This window comes from Aethalodelphis obliquidens, unplaced genomic scaffold (genome assembly GCF_003676395.1).
Source record: "Aethalodelphis obliquidens isolate GAN/ISIS:26980383/991018 unplaced genomic scaffold, ASM367639v1 scaffold20, whole genome shotgun sequence".
NCBI classification, from domain to species: domain Eukaryota; kingdom Metazoa; phylum Chordata; class Mammalia; order Artiodactyla; family Delphinidae; genus Aethalodelphis; species Aethalodelphis obliquidens.
Window position 1 is genome coordinate 2,240,348 of NW_020837964.1, and position 21,890 is coordinate 2,262,237.

The 21,890-nt window shown below is 46.9% G+C and overlaps 1 protein-coding gene across 1 annotated transcript in view; it reads left to right on the plus strand.

Annotated features, from left to right (window-relative positions):
• Nucleotides 1-21,890, plus strand: part of CUNH16orf95 (chromosome unknown C16orf95 homolog) — a 475,446-nt gene that overhangs the window by 74,961 nt on the left and 378,595 nt on the right. The window contains 2 exon segments of the mRNA XM_027119903.1: nucleotides 362-612; nucleotides 10,753-10,832. Of these exon segments, the coding sequence (XP_026975704.1) occupies nucleotides 362-422 (61 nt within the window). The 3' untranslated portion in view covers nucleotides 423-612; nucleotides 10,753-10,832.

The window sequence follows — 21,890 nt, forward strand, 5'->3', positions numbered from 1 at the left end:
AGACGATCCTCTGGTCTGGAGAGTTACCTCTCGGGTGTAAGCAGAACAAACACTTCCATGGATGCTGCCTTGAGCTGAGCGCTCACTGGGCTCCATTCTGGATGGGGAGCATGACGTGTCTGGAAGAGCCTTGGATTGGGGTCAGGGGTCTGAGTCCAGCTGAGCCACTAACACCTTGGGTGGCCTTGGACCGCTGGCCTCAGTCCCACCTCCACCCCCACTCCCTCATTTTATGCACGAGGCCACCGAGGCCCCAAGACCTGAGCTCGCCCCTCTCCAAGGCCCCTTCTAGCTGTGGCATTTCCAGTCTTTTCTGGCTCCTCATTAACAGAATATTTTCATTTTCCAATCTGCATTCCAGCTTCCTCCCACGAGCCTCGACCCCTCTAGCAGGGGAGCGGGCACCGTGTGAAATTCTCTGAATTGCACATGGGGGAACCTTGCCCCATCTCCAACTGAAGGGGCCAGAGGCTAATTGGCAGGCCTGGCCGCATCCTGTATCAGCCCCACGGACGTGCACGCGGGCCTGGGAGCCGGGCGCTGCCGGGAAACGCGTGCTCCTTCTCTCTATGTGTTACAGGCCCCGTGGTTCACCGTCTGCTCGGAAATTGGGTAAGTGTTTTCTTACCCAAACTTGAGTAACCGCTGTTGAAATGTATGGTTGGAAAGTCTTGGCTCTCAGAACAGACCACACAGTGACTCGCCCAGTGAAACTCAATGCCCTGGGCTTACTCGGCTTTACCTACGACACCGCTACAGGAAGAAATGGGTTTGGAGGGGTTGAATATCTTTCCATCCATTTCTGAAAGGTTTTATTAATTGGAGGAAGGCGGACGGGTGTTGGTGTAGCTCTGCTTTTAGCCTGGAAATGGCCTCTGGTGCAGGGGCAGGAAGAAAGCCCGAGAGACAGGGAAGGAGCATCCCTGGGGCCTCTTGGCCTTGGAGGCTGGCGGCGGCTGCCTGATGCATGTGTCCAGTGGGAGCTGGAATCAACGAGGGTTCCAGCCGGGCCCACCGTGGCTTGTGCCACATTCTGGCAGGCTTCTCGTCAGCCAGTGCAGGCCCCATTTTTAATCAGCCTCTTTTTCCCTCACAAGCCAAGAAAAAGCTGTAAAGTCAAAAGAACTCTGGCATCTGTTCCCGGCCTCAGAACAGAGCAGATATTGTCCTGGCCTTCCAGTCCTCTGTGGCCCTCATTCTTGTCGACCACACAAATGGTTCCAATCAGTTTCCAGAGGCTCTCTGTGGTGTTTTAGGATGTTTGCTTGCTGCATTCTAGGGTCAGTGACCCTCCAACCTGGAAAGTCACCTTCCCACCCACTCTTCCTGCTGACACAAAACGGAAGATCAGGTGTGAGTTGGACCTGTGTGTGTGTGTGTGTGCACGCCCAACGAGACACCCAGGAGAGGCTGTGGAGCCTCTGCATTATTCGTGGAATGTCCATGTGTATGCTTCTCTCCTTGGAATGCAGGAAACACAGGGCCTGCAAGACCCATCTCAGCTCTCAGGTGACCCTTACTTGTTGATGGGGCCACGCCCACCTTTCCACCTTGTCCCCGGGGGCTTGACCTTTCCTGTCTGAACCCTTTTTGGGGCTGACAATGGCTGTGTCACTCACCCTCTGCAGGGGACACAGGGCCTCACAGCTGTCGGGGAAGTGGGACGTTCTCCTCCTTTATCAGAGAGCATCAAATCTAGAAGCTTTGTATGCCAGGCTTCCAGGCAGCAGGTTAGCAAGGTAGAAGGGACGAGCGTCTCCTCGCTGCCAAACAAAGTTGGATTTGTTGACTGAGCGGCAACCTGGACTTGGAAATCAAGTCCTGCAACAGAGGACTGGCCTCCCTGCCCCCGCACGGCAGAAAGAGCCGTCTGTGCAAGAGCACAGTCCTTCTCAGTGCCCCTTTCCAGATATGAGACTTAAAGTCTGATCTATTTCTTTCCAGCGACGGAAATGAATCTGGAGGACCCCTCGTGGTGGGACAGGCATAATTGTGACTTGCTGAAGGCCGACTGGCTGCCAGGCACTGTGTTAAAGACCCCGTGTTAACGTCTCTTTCTAGTGTTGAAGGCACTTCTTTCTCTGTTGGGGAGAGGAACTGTAAACCCTGATTTCCCACAGTGTATTCAGCCAAGAGCGGGTAACTGGAGGGTCACAGAGGCTCTGGTTCCCTTCCCCTTCCTCCCTCATCCCATCTCCATCGTCAGCCCGGCTGCTCTGTCTCAGAGAACTGAGGCTCTCTAATGTATTTGGAGGTGTCAAGCAAATACGCCCATGACCCCCCAGCACTGAGACTGTGTGAGGGGAGAAAGGTCAGAATTCTTCTTTTTTTTTATCTTTGACTGCGTTGGGTCTTCGTTGCTGCGAGGCCATTCTCTAGTTGTGGCGAACGGGGGCCACTCTTCGATGTGGTGTGTGGGCATCTCACTGCAGTGGCTTCTCTTGTTGCAGAGCATGGGCTCTAGGTGTGTGGGCTTCAGCGGTTGTGGCATGCGGGCTCAGTAGTTGTGGCTCACAGGCTCCAGAGCGCAGGCTCAGTAGTTGTGGTGCACGGGCTTAGTTGCCTGTGGAATCCTCCTGGACCAGGGCTCGAACCTGTGTCCCCTGCGTTGGCAGGCGGTCTCTTAACCACTGCGCCACCGGGGAAGCCCCAGAATTCTTCACTGCCTCTGTCACAGGTGGGCCTTTGGAACTAGATACTGAGACAGGTTGGGTATAAGACTTTTTTGGGGGATTAATACTTTTGAAAGGAAGGCAGAGGAAACAGGACTGGGTAGAGGAAGAAGCTGAACTTAGATGTGGCCTGGTAGAGCCTGGGCCAGTCTGATGGGGCACTTGGAGTGAGGACTGTGGTCAGAGTGTCTGTCGGCTTAAATGCCCAGCCCTTATACCTACGCCTCTGGGAGGCTGGCTTGGCCGGGCAGCTCTCTGCAGCTGGGAGAGACCTGAACGGACTGACAGCTAGCTGACCACACTCCCTACCACTGGGAACCGGAACACAGTTTTATTCTAGACCAGCACTTCCTAATTGTGCCCTAGGACCCTGGGAGTTCTGTGAAGGTGAGAAAGAAGGGCCTGTGAGTGGTTTCAAAATTCAAAACATGTGTCTTTATAACTGAAATGAAACCACAGCCAAAAGTTGTCTTTGCCTTGGTCAGACTTGATGAGCAGATGCTGGCAGCATTGGGCTGCACAACTGCAGACGTGTTGAGGGTGGGGCTTGGGGCCAGTCACTCACTCACCACTTACCCACTCTCCCTTGACCAGACTCTAGTCAGGCACCTCTGAGCACTTTTTCAACGAGGCCTCATCCTTGGGCATGTCCTCGAGAGCCCAGTTTTAGCCAGAAGCCTGCTCGGTGGGTTTAGCCAGAGTCGCCCACCTTTGACTTCTGACCACCCGACCTCCTCATCCCCACGCTCCCTGCTGATGTCTGACCCCCTGGGCTGCCTTCAGCAAGAACCCTGTTGGGTCTGGGTAGCCAGAGTCTCCCTCATCCATCCCTGATGCTTCCTACTATTAATGTTCCATCTGTTGACACTGGCTGTAAATTCTCACTTTTCATTGTTGAATTCAGAGTTGAGTCCAATCTCTGTTTCTTTCCTCCTGCAAAATCTCATTGCAGTGGACCCTACACCTATTGCAACAGTCTTGAATAAAGGCTGCCTCACCATTTTAACAAGGGTCATGAGTGGTTTTTTTCTTTAACATCATCATCACCACCTTTCTCACTATCACTGTCATCATCCTCATCATCATGGGAGGATGGACTAGACACCTTCTGGGTACCGAGGCAGAACTGTGTCCTGGAGGGCTGAAGTCACAGCTCAGTTTGACAAAGACCTGTGTGACAGCACTGTCAGCAGCTGGTTGTTCCCTGTTCCCTGAAAGGCCTCGAGTAGCAGGGCAGATAACAGAAATGATCGGCATTTGGGGATGTAAGGAAATATGGCGTGGTGAGCTACGATGAACTGCCTGAAGATAATAAAGTCCAGAGTTTTACCAAACAAAGTGATGGCCAACAAAACCCACGTGAGGGATGAATCCAGCCCAAAGGTCCCTAGTTTGTACAACTGGCCTGGAGGGTTGTTTTCTTCAGATTCAGTGAGTTTCCCAAGCCTGGACAAAGAGACACGGATAGCCATTTGTCGGGGATGGGAGGCCACGGGCTGTAGTGGGAAGGTGGTGGTTTCGGAGTCAGAAGGTTTGGGTGTGAGTCCCAGACCGCAGCGCTGGCCACGTCGGTCAGTCAGTGTCTCTGAGAAACGGCAGCCGAGTTAGTCCGCGCCTCGCCTCACTCAGCTGCCGACAGCAGAAGACGCTTGGCTCTGTGCCCAGCACTCAGGGGAGGTTCACTGTGACCCTAACTGGCTTAGGGAGTTAGTGGCTAAGACAGTGGAGGTCCCTGCACTCCTCCTCCTCCTTGTACACCACACGCGCTCACACACTCATTCGCTCTCCCCCACACACACCACTTTCAATCCTGCAGCTCCTGTCGCCCGCCTAATCCCAGAAACACCCCGTAGACCATCTTTACATGCATTCCTGGGAGATCATTTCCTTCTTCTCCAGAAGATGCATCATGATATCAGTTAAGAACAATGAACTCAACCCTGCGGCTCTCCTGGCTCTCTGGGGCTAAACTCTGACCCAGGATCTGCTGCCTCTGGGCTTTCTGAGTAAGCAGGCCTACCCCAGCATACCTTGCCTCAGGCCACCCAGTCTTTCCCTCCCCTGCAGGAAGCCTGTGGGTGGGCTCCCTCCCTCCCATCGGGCTGCCCAAATGGGGAGGCTCCTCCCCAAGATTTTAACCCTTTCTTGTAATGGAAGGACCAGGGAGGCAGTGTCTTCTCTCGTCCACAGCTGCAGTGGATCCCGGTAAGAGGCCAGCTTCTCCAGATCTGCAGGAAATGGTCCACTTGCTTGGTGCATGCAAGCCCTCAGTAGATGCCAGCTGAATGGATGCTTCCCCTAAGGAGCAAGCTGGCCACGCCTGGACCTCCCAATGCCCTGGGCATGCAGTGGCTATCTGCTGATTTTGCCCACTCTGCACCCATCTCCCCTTTGTTCCCCTTCAAGGAATCAATCACCTTCCCTCCACCCCCGGTCCACTTGACTGCAGGAGCATAGGACCTGGGCTCAGCAGTGAGAATACCCTTTCCACCCTTTCTGACCACAGTGACTGGTTCGGAGATGTCGTATGACCCAAATGTATCTAGTGAGAGCCCTCCAGGAGTCTTCTGCTGGAACACTGCAAAGGAGACGCTCCGTTTGCCCTGGGATTGTCAAGCTGTGATGATTTGGACGTGAGGCTGCCCGAAGCTCCTTGCCATCCCTGTGGGAGAACCTACCCAAAATGGAACCCGGAGCAGAGGAAAACAGCAGAGGGAAGGAGGGAGACCAGGACCTGGGAGCACTGTGTGAGCCTTGTCCATATTAACTGCAGCACAGACTCTCTAGTTAGGAGAAGCAAGTAATCCCCTGATTGGCATGAGCCAGCTTGAGATGGGCCTCAAGTCTTAATGAATACAGGTCGCAGGTTGAGGGGTGCTTAAACATCTACTTAAAATGGCTTACAAGTCATTTAAAACCAGAAGTTTATAATGATGACAACAGCAGTCACAATAGATGGCATTCACTGAGGGCTTTATTGTATGCCAGAAATTATACAAAGGATTTTAAATATTTTTCCTGAGTAAATCACTAAAACTATCCTGTGCTGTGCACACTATTCCAATCTCTATCATCACCATCACCACCGACATTATCATCATCATCACCATCATCCTCGTAATCAGCATCGTCATCACCATCCCCACGCCCGTCATCACCATCATCATCTCCAAGATCAAGCTTTGCGTACTCCCAGAAGCATGCATTCTGTTTTAACCCTCTGCTCCTTTGCTCTGACAGCCTTTTTAGCCTGATGACCTCTTTTCATGTGGGAGGTGGTAGAGGGAGTGGGTCCAGACTGGGGTTCTAGGATTAGGCTGCCTGGGTTCGCCTGTTAGGTATTAGCCGTGTCTCCTGGGCAAGGTGGTTTAGCTTCCCCAGGTCTTGGTGAGCTTGTCCGTGCGATGGGAATGATAACAGGATTCTACTCCGAGTGTAGATTTTGACTTTCACATTTTCGAATCTGGTGTGCACAGCTGTGCCTTTCCCTATTTCCCTATAATCAAACTTCTCTCTTGAGATCCCGTTTCTACTGAGTGCTGGAAGATCCAATGTGCCGGTTCCAAGGAACTCGGTCACACCGAGTTTAAGACTCTCATGTTGGAGAGTCAGTTTCCTCTGCATCCCTTCTCTTCTCTTTCCCAAGGGGATCTAAGTTCATGACAGGGATTATGTGTCCTTTTAGCATAAGGGGTGGGCACCTGGTCCGTGTGTCGTTCTCTGTCCTTGTTGGCTTTTACTAAATGTAACTGCTGAGGGATTTTGAAAATTGAGGTGATGCTCACATTACACAAAATTAACCATCTTAAAGTGCTAAATTCAGTGGAATTTTGTACATTCACTGTTGTACAGTCATCACCTCTATCTAGTTCTGAAACGCTTTTGTCACCCCAAAAGGAGACCCAGTACCTTTTTTTTTTTTTTTTTTTTTTCTGCGGTACGCGGGCCTCTCACTGTTGAGGCCTCTCCGTTGCGGAGCACAGGCCCCGGACGTGCAGGCCCAGCGGCCATGGCTCTCGGGCCCAGCCGCATGCGGGATCCTCCTGGACTGGGGCACGAACCCGCGTCCCCCACATCGGCAGGCCAACTCCCAACCACTGCGCCACCAGGGAAGCCCAAGACCCAGTACCTTTAAAGAGTCACTCCCTGTTTGCTCCTCTCCCCAGGCTCTGGCGATCACTAGTCTGCTTTCTATGTCTGTGGATTTGATTTACCTCTTCTGGACAGTTCATATAATGGAATCATGCTGCTGTTTGTGATGGGCTTCTGTCAGCATAATGTTTTCGAGGCTAATCCACATCATAGCATGTGTCATTCTTTTTTATGACTGATTACTCTTCTATTGTGTGGATAAATCACATTTTATGTATCCATTCTGCTAATGGACATTTGGGCTGTTGCCACCTTCTAGCTACTGTCAATAATGCTGCCATGAACATTTGTGTACAACTTTTTGTTTCAATTCTTTTTGGGTATATACCTAGGAGTGAATTACTGGTTATGTGGTATTTCTATGTTTAACTTTCTGAGGGACTGCCAAACTGTTTTCCACAGTGACTGAGTCATTTTACATCCCCACCAGTAATGTATAAAGGTTCCTGTTTCTCCACATCTGCTGAGGTTCTTTTCCATGTTCTGTTTTGTAACCGTTTACAATCCGCATATCTGTGCTCAGCTGATTTCCTTAAGCCTTACTGGGTGCATGGGCTCCTCAGGCTGTTAAGTACAGTTGTATAGGTTGTATACTGCACAATCCAAGGCACCACTCACGTAATAGTCATTGTAGATTTGTATATTTATTGTGTCAGTTTTGCAGAAAGTGGCAGCAGAGTATCTTGGGGAAGGGATATCTTTTTCAGATTTGCACAGGGGTGCCATGTGGGGCTAGCTGTGGTGCTGTGCAGCTAGACCCTCTAGATCTCCAGCCCCACTGCCCTTTTCCTCCCTCCTACAGCAGCTGGCCTGGAGCCTGCACCTCTAGCCACCACTCCATCTTGCTGTCCTGGTACCCCCATGCCAATGACTATCATAGCACATATCCCCACTCCCTCTCCCTTTTCCCCTAGCACTTGGTTCATAGCTCTGATTAAAAGGTCAGGAAAGGATTTTCATCCCCACAGGTTTTGCTTAGAGAAGAAATGCTTTTAAAACCTCGTTAGCCTCTCTCTAATTCCCCTCAGTCAGCAAGGGGAGACCACGCAACCCTGGGGAACTAGCACATTCTTGGAAGTGATCTAATTTGACTGTCTCAGCAGCCTTGCAAGCAGGAAAGGATTTCTGTACCCACTTTGCCGACTAGAAAATGAGGCTCAAAAAGTGAAATGGCTTGCTCAAAGCCTCCCAGCGAGGAATACAGATCACAGGAATGTTTATTAAGTGCCTACCATGGGCTAATGCTGTTGTAAGGATTGGTGTTCATTTATCTATTTATGTAGTGAGTATTATCCCCATTTCACTGATGAGGAAATTTGAGGCACTGCGAGGGTGGGTGATGCCCCTGGGGTCTGACTGCTACAAAGTGCAGACCCTGCTCTCCTAACTTAAATGTCAGCTGATGGATCAGTCTTGGGAGGGTGGGGTGTTGAGACACCATGGAGAAGTTCAGTTTTATTTTAGGTGGTAAGCTTAGCGTCCAAATGTAATTTAAGTTCCAGTGTGGAGTCCTCGGCTGGGTTCCTGCTTTGAAAGAATGTTGTAAGTCGATTCCTGAATGTTTGGTGAACATAACTGACACAGAGGGAGAGATGCATCTGGTCTGGCTAGTAAACTGGGACTCTTACTGGTTCTGAATTTTGTGGCAATATTACGTATTTTTATTTCCTAGCAAAATTGTACTCTGGCAAGCTGGTGAAATGCAGCATTCCGAATCTTATGATTTGAGGCTTTTTACACCAAACTCCTGCTCTTGGTTTCCTAGGGAGCATGTGAGTGGGTGTCTCAGAGGTCTACTTAGTGACACCCACCAACTCTGAGGTGCAGAGTACTTGCTTGCCCAGGCTCCCCTGACCCTGAAGCGACCCTGGAAATTGGGGAATCATCACTCATCCAACCAAAATGCAGTGTGCGTGTGCTGTGTATTGGGTCCTAGTGTATAGAGGGGAGGTGAGACGACCAGGATTCTGCTTTCCTGGTGCTTGCATTCTCGTCTGGAAGAGAACGATGGCCTAGAGAGGACAGAGACGATCCAAGTAGTGACAAATGCCTGGTAGAATTCAACAGGACACTGTGATACAACATGACTGGGGTGGGAGTTTACTTTGGATGAGAAAGTGCCTCTGAGGAGGTGGCATTTTGCAAGAAATCTTCTGGGACAGGAAGGAAACAGCTGTGAGAGCCTGGGAAGAGCATCCACAGAAAGAGGGAACAGAATGTGTGAAGCACTGTGACGTGGGAAAGAGCTTGTCCTGTTATCCCCATTTTACAGATGAGGACCCTGAGGCTTAGAGAGGTGAGGCAGTGAGGTCCAGGCTTGGACTTAGGTTTTCTGTTTCCAAATCCAGGGCATTCTATTTGACCTCAGGCTGCCTTGCTGATGGTCTGAACCACAAGTTCTGTGGTCCAGATGTAGCCCTGCTGAAGGCTTTAACCTTCATGCGGTTCAGTCTGAGGGTCACAGACCACTCCTCAAAGGGTACTGAGGAAGGGAGGGGTTATGTGGTCAGAACTGGCATCCTTTCTCACAGACAGGGGACTAAAACTACTGAGGGTGTTTGTACATTAAGATTTTTCATCTCATTGCGTGAAATTGTGTTGTTCCCTGGGCCCTAGGGACACTCTTCCAATCAGGGTGAAGAGAGCAGTTTTTTCCAACTCAACATCCCTTTCTTTTTCCGGCCACTCAAGCAGAGGCACCGCCCAAGGGTTGTTTGGACAAACACGGGGATGGAACTTTTGGCTCTGACAGTGATGGGGAGGGGCCAGGAATACAAATGTCCTGCAGTGCGTGTGGTCAGTCTGTACATCGAGACCCATCTCACCACTGTGGCGGGCTGAGGACAAGCGATGTGTGGGGATTTACTCCGAAGTCTGCCTTAGAAGCACGTTTGCTGCAGACTTGGAGTCTCGGAGCCGCCTTAGGGTTAACAGTGCCCTGGCTGAGAACTCACAATCGCGGGAGGGAGCGAAGCCCTGAGACCTCTGGTCAGGCTCAAATTTCCTGTTTCTGGTAGAACTTCCCCCTCACTGGCTTTGCTTGGGTTTCTCCTCCATGCTGTTAAGATTCCTTGGGCTGCATAATTACCTCATTCTAGGTTCAGGACTAAATGGGCTGAGTGGAAGAATCATGGTTATGCGATTTCCAACAAATGTGAATTTTCTCCATTTTGCACGGGGAGGATCTGTCCCCCTTCCCTGGACACCAACCGATGCAGAGCCAGGGTCCTACTGCTCTGATTGGAGTCACATGGTTTGGGAGATGTTTTTCTTCATTAACACAGGGTCTAGGGTGGGGGACCACAGAGCTCTAACACCCATCACTCCTTCCTACCTTTTTATTTTTTTAAGTGAACATATGCTAAAATTGACTTTCTCTTTGTTGTATGGTCCTATGAGTATTAACGCATGTATAGGTTTGTGTCATCATCATCGCAATCAAGATACAGGGCAGCTGCACCACTCCAAAAATCTCCTTCATGTACCCCTGTGCAGTCACACCCTCCCCTCATCACCAGCCCCTGGAAACTCCTGGTCAGTCCTCATCACGATAGTTTTGTCCTCTCCAGAGTGTCATATCAGTGGAATCATAGAGAATGGAATCTTAGAGCCTGGCTTCTTTCACTCAGCACAATGCCTTTGAGATCCAGCCAAGCCGCTGCATGTATCAACGGCTCCTCTTTTTTCTTTCTGAGTGGTATTCCATGGTTTGGATGGACCGTGATTTGTTTATCGTTCGCCAGTTGAAGGACTTCTGGATTGTTTCCAGATTTTGGCGATTATGAACGAAGCTGCTGTTAACATTTGTGTACAGGTTTTTGTGTAAACATGTCTTTATTTCTCTTGGGTAAATACCAGGAGTGAGATTGCTGGGTCATATGGTAGGTGAATGTTTAAGTTTTTAAGTAACTGCCCAACTGTTTTCCAGAGTGGCTCCGTCACTATACATTTCCACCAGAAAAGGGTGAGAGTTCCCACTTCTGTGCATCTTCACCAGCACTCGGCATTGTGAGTATTTTTAGTTTTAACTATTTTAGTGAGTGTGTAGTGGTATCTCATCGTGATCTTGATTTGCATTTCCCTGATGGCTAATGATGTTAGACTTCTTGTCATGTGTTTATTTGTTATCCCTGTACCCTCTTCGGCTAAGTATCAGTTACAGCCTTTTGTTCATTTTTAATTGGGTTGTTTGTTTTCTGCCTGTTGAGTTAAAAAAAAAATCTTTGAGTATAATTGACATACAAGGAACTGTATACATTTAAATAATAGAATCTGATGTTTTGACATACATATCCAACTATGAAACCTTTACCAAAATCAAAATAATGAAAATGTCATTGGTACTCCCTAGTGTCCTTTGTGATTCCTCTCACCCTCCCCTTACCTCATTCTCAGGCAACTCCTGATCCACTTTCTGTCAATGGCAATATGAATTTCCTAGATTTATATTAATGTGTTTGTTTTTTGACTGGCTTGCTTCACTCAGCATGATTATTTCAAGATTGGTGCATGTTGTAGCATGCATCAGTAATTCTTTCTTTTTATCATTGATTAATATTCCAGTGTATGAATTTATCATAGTTTTTCCTTTCATCTACTGATGAATATTTATGTTGTTTCCAGCTGGGAGCTATTACAAATAAAGCTGCTGTTAACATTTGTGTATATGTCTTTGTGTGGATATGTGTTTTCCTTTCTCTCAGGAAAATACCTAGGAGCGGTATTGTTGGATCATATCGTAGATGAATGTTTACATTTTTGAGAAACTGCTAGATTGTTTTCCAGAGTGGTTGCATCATTTTACATTCCCACCAGCAGTGTAGGAGAGTTCCAGTTTCTCCATGTTCTTGCCAATACTTGGTGTGGGTAGACATTTTATTTTAGCCATCCTGTGAATAGGGAGAGTTTTCTTTCTTTCTTATTTGTATGCCATTAAAAAAAATTTTTAATTAATTAACTAATTAATTTGGTTGCACTGGGTCTTAGTTGTGGCAGGAGGGCTCCTTAGTTGTGGCATGTGAGCTCTTAGTTGTGGCATGCATGTGGGATCTAGTTCCCTGACCAGGGATTGAACCTGGGCCCCCTGCATTGGGAGCGTGGAGTCTTAACCATGGTGCCACCAGGGAAGTCCCTGTGTGCCTTTTTTAAAATTGAAGTAAAGTTGATTTATGTTGTGTTAGTTTAAGGTGTACAGAAAAGTAATTCAGTTATATATATATATATATATAAAAATATAATTTTTCAGATTATTTTCCCCTATAGGTTATTACAAAATATTGAGTATAGTTCCCTGTGCTATATGGTAGGTGCTTGTTGGTTATCTGTCTTATATATAGTAGTGTGTTAATCCCAAATTCCTAATTTATTACCTCCCTTTTCCCCTTTGGTAACCATAAGTTTGTTTTCTATGTCTTTGGGTCCATTTCTGTTTTGTAAATAAGTTCACTTGTATCATTTTGTTAGATTCCACATATAAGTGGTACCATATGGTATTTGTCTTTCTCTGTCTGACTTACTTCACTAGTATGATAATCTCTAGGTCCCTCCATGTTGCTGCAAATGGCATTATTTCATTCTTTTTTATGGCTGAGTAATATTCCATTGTGTATATATAAAACATATTCTTTATCCGTTCATCTGTCTGTGGACATTTAGGTTGCTTCCATGTCTTGGCTATTGCAGATAGCGCTGCAATGAATACTGGGGTGCATGTATCTTTTTGAATTATAGTTTTCTTTGGATGTATGCCCAGGAGTGGGATTACTGGATCATACAGTAACTCTGTTTTTAGTTTTTTAAGGAACCTCCATACTGTTCTCCATAGTGGCTGTACCAATTTACATTCCCTCCAACAGTGTAGGAGGGTTCCTTTTTCTCCACCTGATTTGTGTATCTTTTATTGCTTTGTCTTGTCTTATTGCACTGGCTGAGACTTCCAGGATGATGTTCAACGTGAGTGTTGAGAATAGATATTCTTGCCTAATTCCCAATCTTAGGAGAAAAGTGTTTCATCATCATAGGTATGATACTGACTGTAGGAATTTTTTTCTTTTTTGGTAGATTCCCTTTATTAGATTGAGGAAGTTCTCTTGTATTTCTAGTTTTTAGAGAGTTTTAAAAAAATCATTGGTGGATATTGAGTTTTGTCAAATGATTTGTCTGTATCAATTCACAGGGTCATATGGGCTTTCCGCAGGCTGTTCATGTGGCAGATCACACTGATTAAGTTTTGAATAGTGAACTAGCCTTGCATTCCTGGGGTAAACTATACTAGGTTGTGGTGTATTATTCCTTCTATATATTGATACATTCAATTTTCTAGTATTTTGTTAAGGATTTTTGTGCTTATGTTCATGAAAGATATTGGTCTGTAGCTTTTAAAATATTTTCGCTTGTACTATCTTTGGTTTTGGTATCAGGGTTTTGGTTTTGGTATCAGGTACCAGCCTCATAAAATTAACTGGTAAGTATTTCCTCCTTTCCTCTTTCCCGGAAGAAATTGTATAGAATGGTGTTATTTCTTCTTTAAATGTTTGGTAGAATTCATCAGTTTAACTACCTGGACCTGGAAACTTCGTTTTTAAAAGATCTTAAACTATGAATTCAGTTTTTAAAAATGGTTATCAAACTATTCATATTATCTATTTCATCTTGGGTGAATTTTGTTAGTTTCTAGTTTTTGTGGAATTTTCCCATTTAATCTAAATTGTCAAATGTATTGGCATAGAGTTGTTTATGGTATTCCTTTATTGCACTGTTGATGTTTGAGGGTCTGTAATGATATGCTTTCTTGTGTTCCTGGTATTAATAGCTTGTATCTTCTTTTTCTTATTTGTCATTCTTGCTAGAGTTTTATCAATTTTATTATTTTGAAAAACCAGTTTTTCATTTCACTGATTTTTCCCTATTACTTTTCTTTTTTCAATTTCATTTATTTCTATTCTTTATTATATATTTTTTCTGCTTACTTTGGTTTATTTTGCTCTTCTAGTTTCTAATGATGGAAACTTAGATCATTGGGTTAAGCCCTTTCTTCTTTCTTAAAATAAGCATTTAATGATAAAAATTTCTCTCTCAGCACTGCTTTAGCTGGATTCTGCAAGTTTTGTTACATCGTAGTTTCATTCTCATTCAATTAAAAATATTTTCTAATTTTCCTTGAGAACTCTTTGACTTATCAATTATTTAGATATGTTTTAGTTTTCAAGTTTTTGGATATCCTGTTATCATTCTGTAATCGATTTCTAGTTTAATTTCATTATTATTAGAAAACATACTTTGTATGGTTTCAGTTCTTGTAAATTTGTTAAGGTTTGTTTTATGACCCAGGAAGTGGTTGTTGATCTTTGTGTTCTGTGTGCACTTGAAAAAAACGTGCATTTTGCTATTGGTGGTGTTTTATAAATTAGATCCAATTGCTTGATGGTGTTGTCAGTTCATCCATATCCTTGCTGATTTCGTCTGTTTGTTTCCTTGAACAGAGAGATGAGTGTTGAACTCTCTAACTATAATTGTGGATTTGTTTCTCCTTTTAGTTTTGTTGGGTTTTGCTTCATTGTTTTCCTGTAAGTAATGTGTTGTTTTTCTCTGGCTGCATTCAAGATATTTTTCTTTGTCTTCTGCTTTGATTATTTTGATGATAATGTATCTAGGCATGGGTTTCTTTGAGTGTCTCCTTTTGGGGATTCACTGAGCTTCTTGAATCTGTAGGTTTCACTTTTTGATAACTTTGAGAAGTTTTCAGCTATTATTTTCTTAGATATTTTTCTGCACTGCATTTTTTCTTTCTCCTTTCCTTCTGGGATTCCTAGGACATGAATGTTAGACCTTCTGGTTCAGGTCCATGAGTTCCTGTTCATTTGTTTTTTTCTGTTCTTAGAATTCTTTTCCTTCCCTTTTTTTTTTTGTCTTTCAGATTGGATAATTTCTGATAATCTATCCTCATACTCAATGATTCATTCCTCTGCTGTCTCGATACTGTTAATGAGCCCATCTGGTGAGCTTTAACACTTTGGTTATTGTACTTTTGAGTTCTAAAATTTCAATTTGCTTCTTCTTTATATTCTCTTTCTTTGCTGAGACTTCCTATCCTTGCATTCAGTTTAAGAGTGTTTGCCCTTACTTCCTGGAGCATTTTTATAATAGCTAGTTCTAAGTCTTTCTGATTGTTCTAACATCTGCGTCATCAAGGTATGGGGGTCTGGTCCTTGTCTTTGAGGGTAAAAGTTGAGATTTTTCTGTTTTTTCATATGCTAAGTCACTTTCATTTGTATTACAGACATTTTGAATACTATATTATGAGGCTCTAGGTCTTGTTTAAATGCCACAGAGGACTTTAGTTTTGTTTGATCGGGCATTTGACCCATTCAGCAAGTTCCCACCAGCCTCCTGGCAGCCGTGGTCCTGACGGCAGGTCAGTTTCCAAAAGCTCTGCCATGCTGGTCAGAGCTGCCCTGCGTGTGCACCACCCAGTGGCCAGTCTTGGATCTGGATGATGGTTTGTTCTGTGTTCAGTTCTCAGTCTTAGGTATGCTGTTCAGGGTCAGGCACGTGCACGTGCATGCAGCTTAGGGGTGAGCCCAGGAGCTCATGCACAGCTTTAAAGGGTCCCTTTCCTTGCCTCCTCCCACTCTGTGGGCTCCTTAGTGATTTCTGGTTCCCTGGACTCGCTGTGGGTCCTCCCTTCAGAGAGCTGGGACTTGAGTTACTCTGCTCTGCTGCGCACAGTTGATAGCTGTGCCTGCATCCAGATTGGGAGACAGAGGCGGGACCACAGCTTTTCTGATCAGTGAGGAAGGTTCTGCTCCCTCTCAAGTAGGGGCCATGGGTCACTGCTGTGGCTGCTGTCATTACCTATGCCCCGGGAATGTCTGAGGACTGAGTGCAAGAGAACAGAAGAAAATAAAAATTGAAACAAGATTTCCCTGCTGTGTCTCTTCCCCCTTCTGGAGGGCTTGTGTTTTTCCCCCCAGACCTGTCTCTCGGTCTCTCTGTCTCTCCTTGAGCCTGGTACCTGTGTCCAGGTTTGAGGCCACTGTGAGCCCATACAGGGGATATTGGAGAAAAAAATGGGAGACTTTCTGCTAGTTTGGTGATATTTTGAAATTTTCTCTTAATCTGCCTGCTCTTTACTATCCATGGGCCTTGCATGGCTGCCCTGCACGTTCTGTCCAAATTTTGTAGCTGGACAAGATACTGAATAGCTTCATCACCACAAGGACCCCTCCTGTTGACCTTTTATAACCATGCCGACCTCCTTCCTGCCCCATCCTCCACCCCTTCTCTACCCGCTGGCAACCACTAACCTTTCTCTATTTCTAAAATTCTGTCATTTCAAAAATGTCATATATATGTACTCATTCAGGATATAACCCTGGGACTGGCTCTTTTTCACCCAGAAAAATTCCCTGGAGGTCCATCCAGGTGTTGTTCATTCCTTTCTCTTGCTGAGTGGTATTCCATGGTGAGGGCGTATCACAGTTTGTCCGTACACCCGTTTGAGGATGCCTGGGCTGGTTCTACCTTTTGGCTGTTGCAAATAAAGCTGCTGTGAACATGAGTGGAAAGACTTGTACTTGAACCTATTCGAATTTCTCTGGGATAAATGTCCAAAAGTGCACAGACCTAAGCGGCAAATATTATCATTCTTTCTACATTACAGGTGAGGGAGCCGAGGTTAGGGGAGATGACCTGACCAAGAGCACTCAGTGAATAGGTGACAGGTCAGACTGGTGTCCGGGGCTCCGATTGGGCAGCTGAACCCTTAGTGGCCACTCATCATCTTCCCCATGCCTGTCTTAGCCCAGATCCGGCCTGAGGGAAGGCAGGTGATGCAGAGCCTCAGCCATGCATGGCTGTAGCTCCTAGCAGGATCTTCCTCTCCATCTCGGGTCTGGTTATCACCCTGCATGCTTCTCTCATTCAATTTGCAACTCAAAAGTCCCCTTCTCCGAGAAGCCCCCCGATTATTCCAGCTCAAGGACCACCAGGCATGCAGAAGGTGGTGGGGGGCCATTTCAATTATGTCCACAGTGCTGATCGACCTGTCCTACTTATTTGTGGACCTGCCTTTGTCTCCCTTCCCCCATGAAATGGTGGGTTCTTTGAGGGCTGGGTCTCCATTTGCTGTTGTGTCCCTGGGGCTTAGTGCAGTGCCTGGCACACAGTAGGTGCTTAATAATGAGGCAGACCTCATTTTGCTGTGCTTCGCTTTATTGTACTTTGCGGATAATGCATTTTTACAAATTGAAGATTTGTGGCAACTCTGCATCATGCAAGCCTGCGGGCACCATTTTTCCAACAGCATTTGTTCACTTCATGTCTCTGTGTCACATTTTGGTAAATCTTGCGATATTTCAAACTTTATCACTGTTATCATATTTTGTTACAGTGATCTGTGATCAATGACCTTTGATGTTACCATTGCAAAAAAATTTTGTCTTGCTGAAGGCTCAGAGGATGTTTAGCATTGTTTAGCAATAAAGTATTTTTTAATTAAGGTTTCCACATTTTTTAAGACATAATGCTGCTGCACACTTAATAGACTGCGGTATAGTGTATACATATCTCTTCTATGCATGGGAAGCCAAAGAACCTGTGTGCCTCGCTTTATTGTTTTATGCTCTACACTGTGGTTGCCTGGACCTGAACCTGCAGCATCTCTGAGGTGAGCCTGTACTGACGGACAAAGTGGTTTAGAGAGATGAGTTCTAATGTTGTGAAGGCTGGATGGGCTGCTCTGGGGCTCTGAGAGGGTTATTGCTGAGAATGATCCTGAGAATGAACTTTTAGTAATATGGATCCACGGATGAGGCTCCGGGTTCCCAGGAACCACTCTGTGTGCTCAGAGGTGTGTGCGTTTTTTTCTGGCTGGACTATCCTTTGCTGAAATCGGATGCTCTATGGTGTTTGTGAGTCCCCCACGGTCAATACACCTGCATTTTAACCCTATCTCATCATTTTCAAGCCCCCCTTCTTATTGTCCCCTTTGGTCATTTTCACCTCAAGGTTTTGAGAAGTAATTTTCTGCAGAAATTGCACTAATTGAAGGCCCTTTGGCTTCCAAAGGGTCCATTCTCTGTAGTAATTGAGCCTGTGTAATTGGGCTTCATCCTAAGTCAGTGCATCATCCTCAGTCACATCTGTTGCCGATGGTCTCGGAGGGATAACAAAGCAGGGGATCTCTCATTTGGGTCTGAAAGGGGTCTACAGCACAGGGATGCTGTCAAGCTCTGAGGGGGCTTTAACCCGAGAGGTGGGGAGGAAGCCTCCCTTTACAAGACCAGTTTAATCAACAAAAACGAACAGAATGGGGTGTGTCAGTTTGTTGGGAAGTTACAGGAGTTAGTGCTGGCCTGAGAGTTTGGGCGGCCTCTTGTTTGCAAGTTGGACAAACGCTTTGCGGTCAGAGTAGGCCACACTCTGCTGCAGTGAGAAACAGCCCTGAACAGCCAGTGACTGAGGATGACGAGTGTAGATTTCTTGCTGGTACAGAGTTGACTGTGGGTGGAGGTGGCTCCCAGGACAGCTGCCCTCTGTGAATTTGCTTAACGTCCAGGCTGCCTGGATCTAGAGGCACCTCCAGATCAGTACATGTGTCCATGATGATGTCAAGACTGGGTGAGGGAGGGCAGAAGAGTTGCAAGGGTGGAACGCCTCTGCCCAGGAGGGGCAGTGCCACTTTCACTCCCCTTTTCTTGGCCGACACAGGTCCTGTGGCCACACTTGACCTTAAGGCAGTTCTGGTTATTGGTTGGTGGTAGTGATGCCCACCTGTGAAGCTCTGCTGAATGCCAGGGTAGCTCACAGGCCTGGGTTCAGATCCAGACTCTCCCACGCTGTTGATTTTGTGCCATGTGAGCTGTTGACCTGCATGTCTCCTTTCCTCACTGGAGGGCTCTGGTAGGATGGAATGAGTTAATCCAAGCATGGCACTCAGAACAGTGCCCCCCCCCCCCGCCCCTGCACGTGCTCAGGATATGTGAGCTGTAAGAATTCGTTCTGAGACAGCAAAGGCAAAACAAGGGGAATTTGTTGGGTCCTGGGAGGGGCAGGTGGGAGATGCCAGCTGCTTCAGGACTGTCTCCCACTCCCATTTCTGCTTCTGGGGTTTATTCTCCCAGGACAATGTGTGACTGCAGCCTTGTTACCACAGAACAATCTTGTGCAGACCCCATGGAGAAACCCCAGGGGATACATGATTGCTTCATCATGTGCCCGTCCCTCATCCATCACGATGGCTGGTGGGCAGAGTCCTGTAATTGGCAACGCCATCACCTGTCCGGGAGGGGCCACTCCCTGAGGAAGGGTTGTGGGTTGGAAGAAAGGGGAGAAGAGGCGCTTGGCCGCTAAGGGCACCCCGGACTTGGTGTATTTTGCTTAGCTCATGGGCCCGCCTCCTACTGGTGGCTCTCGTGGACCCTCCATCTTGTTGGAGGGGCCCAGAGGAAGGGTGGTGCTCTCCCTGGTCACCTCATCCCATCCCTGCCTTGTAGATGTAGACTCCGACCCCAGCTTGCCCTTGCAAGCTGTAAAGGGGATGGTTAGAGCCCGGCCCAGACATCCATGACCACGTGGGGCCCAGGCGTGGTGCTGTAGTCCCTCATCCCAGACCCGCCCAGCTGGGTTTCGGGTCAGGGCTGGGGCTGATGGAGCTTCTCTCGGAATCCGTGCTGTCAGGCCCACACCCGGTACCTGCTGAGCCCAGGAGGGGAGGGTGAGGTGTGCAGTCCCTCCCACCCAACCACCCACAGCCGCCCGGCCCGTGATTAGGTCAGACCTCAGTGCTGGGAGGGGAGCAGGGGTGCTGAGAGAGGTCCCGGCAGCCTCCGACCCCCCTGCCGCCAAGCTGCATTCCAGGACGTGGGAGATGTTCTCTTTAGCAGAAGCGGCAAGGTCAGGACCTGGGGCTGTCCCCGAAAGAACAAGGCCTGGGGGACCCCTGGCTCCCAGAGAGGGTGTTGGGAAGGGGGCCTTTTGGGAATACTTGTTTGGTATCGAATGCAAGCAAAGCCACTTCTGGATCTGGCAGTGCCAGCCGTGGGATCTCAAGCTAGCTGTGTTGTCACTCTGAGACTCCATTTTCTTATCTGTGAAAGGGAACCACAGCACCAGCCTCAGAAAGTTGCGGTGAAGCACAAAATGGAAACGGGTTTGAACTGAAGAAGGCTGTGAGGAGCCCTTCAAATGCATGCGACTGGCTCCCGCTGCCCTAGTTTATTTCCTTAGGACTGTGAGAAGTCCACTCAGTTGGTCTTTTGGGCTCTATTAGTACTTACAATAAGTTCTAATAAACACCTGACACCCTGAAAAAAATTCACTCTCATTTTTGCCAGAACCCGTGAAACCCACCAGCCCCAAGCACGTAGTTGGTGGAAGATGGTCCTGGTTATTTTTCCCGATTCTATATATTTAGGCATTGACACCTTCATCCCCAGCTGTCCCTTCCCCGGAAGTGCCTGTGAGCACTGGCATAAATCATCCTTCAGCCCAGGTGTGACCTCCCTGTGACCACAGCTTGGGGAAACGGCAGAAACTATAAGGTCACAGAGGTTCCCGTGATGACGACTCTGGCTGTTTGTCCCCATAGTTTGTCCTTTCCTTTTGTGGTCTCCTCAATGCTAGGCTGCACTGTAGGTATGCAGGTGTGATAATCCAATCCAGTGGTTCCACCAGCAGTGTCTATGGGGTGCTCATATCCTACGTGTCGAGTCAGGCACAGTGGGGCTTGTGGAAAGAATATAGAACCTGCCAACCAGGAGCTTCCCCTCCATTTGTGGAACAAGCCACATCCACAAGTGGCAGAATCCATCACGTGCCATGAGAAGCAGCAGGAAAGTAGGGGGACAAGCCCAGGAATTGGATTCTGGTGGACCTGGGTCCAAATCCTGGTTTTGCACTTACTCGCTGTGTAACCTTGGGCGAGTTCCTTAACCTCTGTGAGTCTATTTTCTCATCTATAAAATGGAGATAGAAATACTCATCTCAATGCAAATTAAAACCACAATGAGGTGTATGCATTTTTCACCTATCAGATTGGCCAAGGTCTAGAGACTGGAGCTCATGACATTGGTGGTTAGGTGCAGAAACGGGCGTATTCATACATTGATGCTGAGAGGAGGAATGGAGACCACCTCTAAAGAAAACACTTGGAAACACGAACTGACTGTAAAATGCACACATCCTTTGATCCAGGCATTCCAGAAATTTATATCAAGATTATTCCCACACGGAATGATTACAATGATATCAATTTCAGCATTGTTGTGATACAAAATGGAAACATCATGAATATCTATCAATAGAAAGTGTATTAGTATACAGTTTAGTCCTACAAAGACTGTTATGTGGCTTTGAAGTAGAATGGAGCAGAAGTGTACATACTGATGTAAAATGATTCCTCGTTGTGGACCCTCTGGGGGGTTGTGCCGTGTCCTACAGCAACTTGGTGACATGAGCTAGTTTTCAGTGTATTAATTTTTATGATCATTTTTCATTTATGGCAAGTGATACAGGTCTTCTATTACAGATAATAATACAAAGCTTCCTTTAAAAAGTAATGGGTGAGCTGGGGTGAAGTGAGAGAGTGGCATGGACTTATATATACTACCAAATGTAAAATAGCTAGCTAGTGGGAAGCAGCCACATAGCACAGGGAGATCAGCTCAATGCTTTGTGACCACCTAGAGGGGTGGGGTAGGGAGGGTGGGAGGGAGACACAAGAGGGAGGAGATATAGGGATATATGTATATCTGATTCTCTTCGTTATACAGCAGAAACTAACACACCATTGTAAAGCAATTATACCCCAATAAAGATGTTAAAAAAATAAAAATAAGCATAAAAAATAATGGGTGAAAGAAGCCAGTCACAAAGGGCCACATAGCGTAGGATTCCATTTATAGGATGTGTCCAGGACAGGCAAATCCACAGAGACCGAAAGCAGATTCGTGGTTGTCCGGACTGGGGCAGGGCAGTGGGGAGCACTGCTGATGGGGATGGGTTTCCGTGTGGGGAGGGGAAAAGCTTGGGAACTAGATAGAGGTGATGGTTGTGTAACATCATGAA